The sequence below is a fragment of the Muntiacus reevesi genome, chromosome 2 (assembly GCF_963930625.1).
Source record: "Muntiacus reevesi chromosome 2, mMunRee1.1, whole genome shotgun sequence".
NCBI classification, from domain to species: domain Eukaryota; kingdom Metazoa; phylum Chordata; class Mammalia; order Artiodactyla; family Cervidae; genus Muntiacus; species Muntiacus reevesi.
In genome coordinates, this window is record NC_089250.1 from 20,665,044 (window position 1) to 20,677,052 (window position 12,009).

The following is a 12,009-nucleotide window of genomic DNA, read 5'->3' on the forward strand; positions in this document are numbered from 1 at the left end:
AATTATACTATAATTCACTATACTATATGATTTCTGTCTTCTTTTTCTATTCTATATTGTTAAGGAAATAAGCCTCATTTAGAGATGAATCTCTCGGTCATTTTTTTAAAACTAAAGAACCAATTATTTAGATTATAAATTAAAACACATTTCCTCTGTGGAGTAATTATATAACTTCACAGCCTATGACATAGAAAAATAAAATAATCTCTAGTGCATAGACTTGCATACTGAACAGTGTCCACATACTACTCTGGATTAATAGTAAGTTCTCACTAATGTTAATGAAAATTATGTGGCAAAGATTCTACATCACTCAAAGAACATAACTTTTAATTCTTCATGTTACTGATATCCACGGTCTGAATATTGGCTGTTCTTTTAGGTTCCCTCTCTTCAATCTTATATTTAGACTCCATTTTACTGGTAAATTGTTTCTGGAAATTATTCAGGTTTTAACTGTTGTATTATGGAAATGACTCAAAGACTATGGAAATGCATTTTTATGAAAGCTGCAGAGATTTACTATTTTCCTTCATGAAAATACTGCCTATTTTTGAGTGACTTACCCCCACCACAGTCACACTGATCCAAACCCATAGTAATCTATGTAACAAAGGAATTGCTGAGGTTTATTTAATACGTTGAATTTGATAACAATAGCTTTAGACCTTTAATGTATATAATTTTGAAGCTATAAAGTATTATCATTAGACTTTGTGTCAGTTGAAATTATATGCAAACTTGTGAATTGCTTGGAAAATTCTATGTTGATTTGGTTTTAAAATTTTTTTTTTCATTTATTTTTGGTTGACCTAGGTCTTTGTTGCTGTCTGAGCTTTCTCTTGTTGCAGGGAGCCAGCTTCTCACTGTGTTGGCCTCTCTTGTTTCCAAGCACAGGCTCTATAGAGTATGGACTCAGTATCTACGGCACACAGACTTAGTTGTTCCATGTTATGTGGATCTTCCCCGGACCAGGGATCATACCTGTGTCCCTTGCATTTGCCAGCAAATTCTTAATCATTAGACCACCAGGGAAGTCCATCAATCTGCTTTTCTAAGTCACCTTTAGATGATACCGTTATGCCTTCAATTATTATAACTAGCATTTATAAAGCACAAATCGTATATTGAGTGCTGTATTAGGCCCAAAAAACACAGCAAAAAAATCCTGTGTCAAAAGAGCCTGGAGTCTGTAAGGACAGACAGATGTGTAAACAGCTCTTATACAAGGTGGTAAGCATTTAATATAGAAATAAAAGTGCTCTTAGGCAGCATGAAATAGGGAGTGTCCAACCTGAGGCTTGGATGGCAGAGAGAAGGTGAGACCAGAGTAGAGAAAAGTTGTTTCCTTGGGTCTTAAGATTGAACAGGCCACTAGGACCAAAAGAGGGAATGATCACTACAGACAAAGGAAGAAATCTATGAGGACATGGCAAAACACAGAGCAAGTGGCATCTTGGTGAAGCCCTCAGGCCTAGGATAGAGTTTAGCTGCAGGTGCTTCAGAGAAGAGTTGCACCTGGAAAACTAAGCTGGAACCAAAAATCAAAAGATTTTAATGCCTTGATTGGGAGTTTGGGTTTATGTAATAGACAATGGTCAGCCCTTGATTGCTTAAAAGATATTTTCAAAGTGCAGTTTCTATTACTTGCTGAACAGTTCCAGGTGTGACTGAGAGATGAGGAGTCATCTAAAGTCTCTCTTGGGCAATGATTCAAATCTTGAACTTATCTAAGACTGTGGGATCTATAAAACAAAGGGAGCATTGAAATATAAAGTAAGTATTACAAAATGATGTTTGTGATTACTATTTTGTTTTTCTCCAGTGGGAGAGACTTCTGAGATTTGCCCAGAAGCCACTGATTTTTTGTGCCACAACAAGAAGTGTATTGCATCCCACCTTGTCTGTGACTATAAACCAGACTGCTCTGATGGGTCTGATGAAACTCACTGTGGTAAGTGTATTTGAAGGTTCTAATGCTGCCAGTTCAGCACAGAGTTTCACTGTATTAGTACTGTATTAGTAAAGTAACTTATTGACATTGGTGAATGAGAAGAAATATTCTTTTCATGCACTAGAGTAGATTTAGAACATCCAAAATATTTTTCCAGCTTCTCTCTGAAGATTTAAATAGAAGCCCTACCATCCTTTTTATCCCCATACTAAAAACTGCAGCAAATCTATAGCAAATCGTGTGACAAAAATTTCCCAGTATGTCATTGTATAGAACTGTGTGCAGAGTCAGAATTCAAATTGTCAGAAATTGAACTAGCAGTGTACATTTCTTCATCAATTCTCATTACTGTTTTCATTCCTCCCCCCTCAGCCCCCGCCAATGGCTGATTTTATAAATGAGGCAAAAAATGAGCACCTTGAATAAATACTAGTTTAATGATTAATTTTATTAATTACATTGCACTGGAAAAAGAATACATGAGCCACATTTTTAAAATTCAGACTTTAATTCAAATGATTTTTAAAGTCATGTATAAAGCCAAGTATGTAATTTTAAAACATGAGCACATACTTAAATCCAAAGAATTTTTTTTCATATATCTTACTGATGAGAATTCATATACCACACAGGCTACCTGTTGCAATTAGCATTTACTGTGTAACAAAGTACCCTAAGAGTTAGTGGTCCAAACAAGTTTCATTTGGTTTGCAATTTTGTGGGTCAGTAACTTAGGAAGGAATCAGTGAGGCAGCTTGTCTTGGATCCACATGGCTCAAACTGGGACATCTAGACCTGGAGGAACACTTCCAAGTTGGTGGTATCTCTTATTTATTTGGCACATGCGTGCTCTTTGGTTTCTTCATATGGATCAGCATGGAATCAACTTCTAGGGCAATTGGTGTGGCTTGGACTATCACAGGTTAGTCAGACATCTTTCACGGGGTTGGCTTTTACCATGTATTGACTGAAAAAATGAACGTGCAACCTGAAAGTTAAGAATTATGTTTTCTTTGGAGGACTCTAGTGACTCAGATGGTAAAGAATCTGCCTGCAATGTGAGAGACCAGGGTTCTATCTCTGGGTCGGAAAGATCCCCTGGAGAAGGGAATGGCAACCCCCTCTGGTATCCTTGATTGGAGAATCCCAGCGACAGAGAAGCCTGGCGGGCTACAGTCCACAGGGCCACACAGAGTCGAACACAACTGGGTGACTAACACCACACCACTACTACTATAACTACTAAATACTGCTACTACTGCTACTACCACTTGGAGGACTCAAGCCTACAAGACAGCCTCTCAGATAGCTCTGAGGGAGTGTTCCCAAGAGGTCCAGAAAGAGCCAGATTATATAGGAATTTTGCAACAAAGACAAGGTAGTCCAGACATCAGAAGATTACTGTTAATTAAAGAAAACCAGATATCTTAAGGAACTTAGTGCTTTTCTGTGTGGGGGAAAATGCAAGACTGTGGGCTCACTGAAATCGCTCTTTTGATCCATCTCAGCTATCTAGGGTGCCACCTGGTTTCTCCCATCCAGAGTCCCCGCAGGGTACACTGCTGTGGCGGCTGCAGTGGCCGGACTTGACGGCAGGCAGCCTGCTGTTTCTACCCCGAGTTCCCTCAGGGCTCACGATGGGGGAGGGGGTGGTGGCTGAGAGCTACAACATTCTTTGTTTACTGACGTGGCAGGCAACATTTTTCATTCCACATGTGAATGTTCCAAGAGCAAGCATCCTAGGAGTCTGTGGAAAAATAGCAAGTGTGTTTATGATTTCACCTGAGAAGTTTCAGAATGTCCCTCCTGACTCTTCTTAATGGTCATGCAGATAACAACGTCTAGATTAGATTCAAAGGGAGGAAGAGTGTAGACTCCACTTCTCAATGGGGAAACATCACACATGCACTGGGAAGGAGTAATACTCAAGCCATGGTTAAGTGTTTTTTATTTTTAGCTCAGTATTGTTTTCAAGATGGTACAGTGACAGTGCTTCTGCAGTGTTCATTTATCATTTTTAGATCCATTATTTTTTTATTTGTGGTAAAATATATGTGAAATAAAATGTACTATTCTTGCCTTTCAACGTTACGGTTCAGGGGCAGTAAGTATATTTGCATTGTTGTGCAGCCAACATCACCACCTATAACCAGAACTTTTTTTATCTTGAAAACTAAAACCCTGTGCCAATTAAGCAACAGCCCTTCCTTTTCCCTAACTCTCAGCCCCCAACCAACACCCTTCTAATTTTTTTCTATTCATTTGATGACTCTAGGTACCTCATATAAGTGGAATCACAGTATTTGTCCTTTTGTGACTGGCTTATTTCAGTTAGCATATTATTATCAACATTCACCCCATCTTTTCATTTTAAATCAAGCATAAAAAAGTGTAAATGGTTGGTACTTTTTAAAACTGTACTACTAATACTACAGTATATAATCTTAATTTTATAAATATTGTTTCCTCTATATTGTATATTTTCTCCAGTGAAATTAAAATATATTGACTAATAGTTCCTAGTATTATTTTTAGCTTCTTTTACATGAATCAAATATATATATATATGTATATTTTAATTGACTGTAAGGAATTGATTTCAATGGAGTTCTTAAACAGTGCTCTGAAGCATTTTGAAATCACCATTCTCCCCACAAGACATGACAAGTAGAACTTTAAGAATCACCAGTAAAAACATTAAAAACTTGCCAAAGTTTAAGAAGGTTCTAAAGGAAAAATAATAAGAATATGGTGATAGTGAGGTACATAACCCAATGGGACAAGAGGGACAGTTGTTAAATGCATATGGAAAATTTATTACAGATAGTAAATTATCTTTCTCTCATGTAAAAATATACATATATTGAGAATGTTTATATAAAAATTAAACTCTTCCATTTATTCCTATTCCTAAATTGGACTCGGAATCACCTTCTAAACACTTCATTTCAGTTCAGTCACTCAGTCGTGTCCGACTCTTTGTGACCCCATGGACTGCAGCACGCCAGGCCTCCCTATCCATCACCAACTCCTGAAGTTTACTCAAACTCATGTCCACTGAGTTGGTGATGCCTTTCAGCCATCTCATCCTCTGTTGTACTCTTCTCTTCCTGCTTTCAATCTTTCCCAGCATCAAGATCTTTCAAATGAGTCAGTTCTTCACATCAGGTGGCCAAACTATTGCAGTTTCCGCTTCAACATCAGTCCTTCCAATGAACACTCAGGACTGATCTCCTTTAGGATGGACTAGTTGGATCTCCTTGCAGTCCAGGGGACTCTCAAGAGTCTTCTCCAACACCACAGTTCAAAAGCATCAATTCTTCAGCACTCAACTTTCTTTATAGTCCAACTCTCATATCCATACATGACTGGAAAAACCATAACCTTGACTAGACGGATATCTTGTTGGCCAAGTAATGCCTCTGCTTTTTAATGTGCTGTCTAGGTTGGCCATAACTTTCCTGCCAAGGAGTAAGTGTCTTTTAATTTCATGGCTGTAGTCACCATCTGCAGTGATTTTGGAGCCCCCCAAAATAAAGTCATCCACTGTTTCCCCATCTATTTGCCGTGAAGTGATGGGACCGGATGCCATGATCTTAGTTTTCTGAATGTTGAGCTTTAAGTCAACTTTTTCACTCCTCTTTCACTTTCATCAAGAGGCTCTTTAGTTCCTCTTCACTTTCTGCCATAAGGGTGGTGTCATCTGCATATCTGAGGTTATTGATAGTTCTCCCAGCAATCTTGATTCCAGCTTGTGCTTCTTCCAGCCCAGCGTTTCTCATGATGTACTCTGCATATAAGTTAAATAAGCAGAGTGACAATATATGGCCTTGACGTACTCCTTTCCCTATTTGCAACCTGTCTGTTATTCCATGTCCAGTTCTAACTGTTGCTTCCTGACCTGCATACAGGTTTCTCAAGAGGCAGGTCAGGTGGTCTGGTATTCCCATCTCTTTCAGAATTTTCCACAGTTTACTGTGATGCCAAAGTCAAAGGCTTTGGCATAGTCAATAAAGCAGAAATAGTTATTTTTCTGGAACTCTTTTGTTTTTTCAATGATCCAGCACATGTTGGCAATTTGATCTCTGGTTTCTCTGCCTTTGCTAAAACCACCTTGAACATTTGGAAGTTCATGGTTCACGTATTGGATATACGAAAATGAATAAGACATTGTATTAGGTTTCAGAAATTGACTTTATACTGTGGAAAAATAATTAGAGGGGAAAATATATTAAAATATGAATTTCTTTGTTTTTTAAAAAGTTTGTAAATGAAAAGATCCCTGGTTATTTTCTTTAAATGTGACAGGTACTGTCAGGAATAAAGTTACCACCGGTTATTTGGGGGGTATATATGAAGAATAATGTGTATGTGTCTGTACATCTGTAGACAAAATATAAAAATAGACTTTTAAAACATAAAGAGTTTCAAGTCCTTTGGTTTTTCAGGTGTGACTGCTACCTATGCTCTTTCTGTTTCATTTATTTTTCTTCTCAGAGTATCTTACATGATTTTTATTTTTCCCACAGCTATTTGAGGTACTGATGTAAAACACACAAAGGCATTTTTGACTTTCAAAAGTCCATTACATACCCATGTCTGTTAGTGTTACCCATGACTTTGATGGACAACAGCAGGAAATATTTGAATTCATTAAAGTAAAAGAAATATGTTGAGAAGTGAACAGTCACTTTTCTTAAAACATCTTGATAGATTTTGTTCATATCCAAAAAGAACATTGCGACGCACACAAGGATATTCAGGTAACTTTACTGATTCTGCAAAGGCTTCACCATGTGAAGAATCTGCCTGCAATGCAGGAGACCTGAGTTCAGTTCCTAGGTTGGGAAGATCCCCTGAAGAAGGGCATGGCAACTCACTCCAGTATTCTTGCCTGGAGAATTCCTTGGACAGACGAGCCTGGTGGGCTACAGTCCACGGGGTCACAAAGAGTCGGACACGACTGAGCAACTAACACTGATGCTTCAGATTGACTCCCTCAGTATTTTGGATTGTAGTAGAGACATCAGCACTGGATTCCTGCAGGCAGAGAATCTACTGTGGATAATGGAACATTTTCAAAGTGACCTTTTAAGAAATAAGGAAAGAATTGACCTTTGAGATTATTAAACTGAAGTCTTCATTTTTACTTTGAACATCATTTCTTGGGCAATTATTTAAATTCTTAGAGACTCACTTTCCTTATCTATACAGTAGACATAATAACATACAGAGTGCCTTGAGAATTAAATGAAATTATGTAAAGGATATATTTGTTCAGTCTTTGAGGATTAATGTTAGCTTCCTTCATACTGTTGTTTTTATATTCTCCTGAAATTTGTCAGTCATTGTGAATGCCTTATTTACATGTCCTTCATACTCATCAGACAATAAATGCAGCTATTCCTTATGACTAAATTTTGACTGTAGTTTATGAGCAAAGATAAATTTTCCTTTTGCATCTCTACCTCTTGATGCAAAAATGCATAGTTGATAGGAAAGGGGAGCAATTCTTTTTCAAAGAAATAGTTACATTAGAAAAGATGTCCTTTTTTTTGTTTTTCATGGAAGGAATGTATTACCTGAAACATGTATTAAGAGTGCTTCATATTCTAGGCTAGGGAAGCAGAGAATGGGGCGGTTACATTCTCTCCTGTCTTTTACAGTGATGAGCATCATTATCAACAGTCCTTCCCTCTGTACCCAAATTCTCCAAAACTCTTTTGAACACAACTTTCCAAGAAGCCATGTCACAATAAGGAGAAGCTATTTAATAGTCCTATGTTATATATTGTTGTGTTAGTCACTCTGGTCGTGTCCGACTCTTTGTGACCCAAGGACTATAGCCAACCAGGCTCCTCTGTCCATGAAATTCTCCAAGCAAGAATACTTGGGTGAGTTGCCATGCCCTTCTTCAGGGGATCTTCCTGATCCAGGGATAGAACCTGGTTCTCCCCTCTTGCAAGCAGACTCTTTACTGAGTGAACCACTAGGGAAGCCCATGTTATATATTATGGTGTTGCAAAATAAGGTGGCTATGTGGATGTTAGAATTAAAAACAATTAATGATGGAGCCATCTCTTTAATATAAGTGAGTTGATTAATGTTTGTACTGACCATACAACCATATGGCTGACTATTGTACCAATGGAAAATGTACAAAAAAATGTACTATGGAAAAATGCCAGTCGTTTAAGAGTGTTAGTAATGCTTTGAATCCATTCAAGGAATCATGATAAAGTTCACAATTTGGAAATTATTTTTTCTAAAGCCGTAACCATTTCAAAGATATTGGTATGTATTAATCATCAAGAAATATTACAAATTGTTCATATCATCTATCATTCAATAATTTGTGTGGAATCATTATGGCTTATGTAATGCAGTTAATAATAATACCTGATCATATGGAAATGTTTATAGTAATTCAGTGGTTGTCATTGTTCAGTCACGAAGCTGTGTTTGACTCTGCAACCCCATGAACTGTAACACACCAGGCTGTGGTGGTAAACAACAATTAGGGTGACAATGCAAAATCAATAATTAATAAGTTGCTAAATAAATAGTAACAACTATAATTACTGTTGTAAAACACACACACACACACACACACACACCTCAAGAGCTGACATGATCTGGAAAGGGAAAGATAGGACCTAGGTTGGACTTTCAAGGAAAAGTATTATTTGGTAGATGGAATGGAGCAGAGAAGGTAAATTAATACACTTGTAGAGAAATTTGAAACTTGATAGGTTTAGACTGTAGAGCAATCCCTGCTACTTGCCTGTCCATGTTTTTGTTGAAAACTAGAATTCCAGTTTTACTTGGGTCAGCATTATAACCAGCCAGATACTATCTTCTCCATATTCTTTGTAGCCACTAGAGGCCCATGAGATATACATGGTAACTGCGGGAAAGTATCACTTTCAAAAAAAAAAGCAACAGAATGGGCAAAAAGCTTTTCTCTTCTTTCCTCTTCCCATTCCTTTCAATGCCATGAATATTTGTGGCTCTGGGAAGTACAGCATCATCTTGCAACCATGATTGAGCATGAGGATGACAAGATGACCGTAAGGAAGGCTGGAAAATGCGTGCTTCACTCTGCACACTGGAACTACCACCGTAGTGCTCCAGTACATCGGCCACCTGATGCCAAGAGCTGACTCCTGGGAGAGGTTGAAGGCAAAAGGATAAGGGGCAGCAGAGGATAAGATGGTTACGTAGCATCACTGATTCAATGGACTTGAGTTTAAGCAAACATTGAGAGATAAGTGAAGGACAGGAGAGCCTAGCATGCTGCTGTTCGTGGGGTCACAAAGAGTCAGATGACTTAGTGACTGAACAACAGCAGGATGCCAACCTTATGCTGACACCTTCCTGACCTGTTGCTAATTGAGATAAATGAATTCTTGTCTATTTACGCTATTATTTGGGTTTTCAGTACTTGAAACTGAATGCATCTCTGATACAGACAATAAGGAAAATGTATTTTCTCAAATGGCAAGAAGTCCAAAAACAATTTAGAGTTGGTTAATTTAGTAACCAACTAAATTAATTTAGTTAATTTAGTAACTTTTGTCATCAAAAGTATAGAACTATATGCCCTCCGTAATTCTTTAAGTTCTGCCTTCTTCAGATAATGAACGGTCTTATAAAGTCAGCTCCCCTTACACATCTTTGCATGATATCCTAGAAAGGACAGATAGATTTTCTTCCTTTTGATTTATTTTTAAGAATAAAAAAAACATTTTCCTAGGTGTCTTTTTCCTAGTAAGTCTCATTGTCAGAAATGTATCCCGAGACTGTCTTAAACCAGTGAAGACAAGGGAAGTTTGAACATTCCATCACGATTGCTTAGATAAACTGTGAGGCAACTCTGGAGCTATGGGAGCAGCTGTTTGACTCTTCAGACACTTTTGACTCTTCAGACACTCTTCATAAAACTTCAGTTCTTCACTCAATAAAACCGCAGTTATGTCCTGAACAAGAGACAAAAGGAAGGACTGACACGTAGCATCCAATTGCTGGAGAGAATATGCAAAAATAAGAGAGTAGTTTAACATAAAAGTTGAAAAAAATGTCAATTTTATTCAAGAAATAATTTACTGAAAAATTTTGTAGAGACAGTTTGAAGACAAGACAAATTTCAGCCTTAAAAAAATTGCATCAACAGAAAGGTTATTGTACTCAGGACTAGAAGTCTTGAGGGCATTTTCAAATAATGTGAACACCTGAATATTTTGAGCAAGGGAAATAACAGAAGAGAAGTCTTAAAGATGATTGATGGAGTTTGAGTTTATGAGGTTGATAGAATGAAAGTTACAGTAAAGAAAGAGGCTTCTTATCTCGGCAGCTTGAACCAAGGGAACTAGAACAGCAACTATGGAGCTGCAAAAAGGAGTGAATTAAACAAGTTCTTGAAGGGAGAATATACAGATGTTGGTAGATTAGATATGTAAATAAGAGTGCAAAGTCAAAAGATAACTTCAAAGTTTGAATCTTTAGAAAGAGAAGATTCATGCTATGATATAAATCAATTTCAGAGTAGAACCCATTTGGAGGGATCAATGATGAGTTCATTTTAGGATTGTTGGCTTTTAGATGACAATCACATATTCTAAGCAGAATATTCAACAAACATTTGTAGAAAAACACCTGCATTTCATTCTGTGGATTTGTGGATCATTTGCACAAAAGTGTGAAAGCCATGGGAAATAATGAATGAAGGTATACAGAGTGAGACTTTTAACATTTATGTGATGTTTTTTTTTTTAACATGAGGGGCACCCTAGCTACCTCTGTAAGATGAGAAAGGAATTAGTAACGAATGTGTGTTTGAAAGATGTGGAAACTTTGTATGACTTTGAAATAAATGAAGCCTTGGAATGTTAATAGCAGTGCTTGATAAACAGTTGATTAGCAAGATTAGCCCTAAAAAAGGGAAAAGTAAAAGTGACATAATTTGAGTTAGAGAGGCTGAAATGTAACAAAATGAATCCTGATCATGTAGATATCTTGAGAATCAAATATAAAGTTTAATATTAAATAGAGTAGAAGAATTAGGGCAAGGGTGATCACAGAGAATAAAAAAAAGATGTAGAATAATTATTGTTACAGAAATACAGTAGAACCTGTATGTGACTTCATTCTAATAAACACACAATGGCTGTCTTTTCTGTAACCTTGGAAGATTCTGGATGTTTGCAGTTGGTTAGCTAAACACTTGGAGAAACAAATTCCTCACTTTTATCCATATTGCGTTAAGTATGATATAGACCTATCTATATCAAATAATACTGGCATGTAAACATAAAAAAGATATACAGTGCCCATAAATAAACATGTAAAAACCAATGGATCATAAGTCATGGAGAATGAATGAAAAAAATGTACATAATTAAAAATGATTCTAGTTTATAGAAATAAGATGCAATCATGCCCGAGAAGTAAAAGGCTGATATTTTATGAAAATACTCTCAGAGATCCAGAAAGTTTTCTATAAAAATAGTAAAGCTTTGAATACCTAATATTTGGCATCCACTTTAACAGCAAGTTTTCCTGTGACAATATGTCTATACATGCTCATAATAGTTTTATGTTAAGAAAAAGTTCAGAGTGAGAAATCATCTGGAGAAGAAGTGTTAAAATAATACAAATTTCATCTTTCAAAAAAGAAAAAAAAAAGTCAATAACAATCTCAGTTGATTCATACTGATTAAACCATCCAATAATTCATTCTGTCTCTGTAACACAGTTTTACAGTGAATGCTCAAAAATAATAACTGCTTTGAAAAAAGAAAATTAAAGAAAAATGAAAGCAGATATCAGGGTGTTATGATGGCACTTTTCACAGATGACTAACTAGTAGACAATCAGTTATTATCTAGTAATTTTTCTCATTGTGAACAACTTAATTTTTTAATGAGTTACCAATCAACACTTTAAGAAGAGAACTTCTTTTATTATTTAGTGACTGGCTCTGAAATGTTTATGTGGGTGATGAGTATGGTAGCAGAGAGGGTTTGCATCCTGTTTACTACTTCTCCCAAAGG

General features: G+C 36.7%; 1 protein-coding gene across 1 annotated transcript in view; it reads left to right on the top strand.

Annotated features, from left to right (window-relative positions):
- The window catches only part of MALRD1 (MAM and LDL receptor class A domain containing 1), a 512,511-nt gene that overhangs the window by 334,405 nt on the left and 166,097 nt on the right, over positions 1–12,009 (top strand). The window contains exon 30 of the mRNA XM_065919555.1: positions 1,829–1,957. Within this exon, the coding sequence (XP_065775627.1) occupies positions 1,829–1,957 (129 nt within the window). The remainder of the gene's footprint in view (positions 1–1,828; positions 1,958–12,009) is intronic.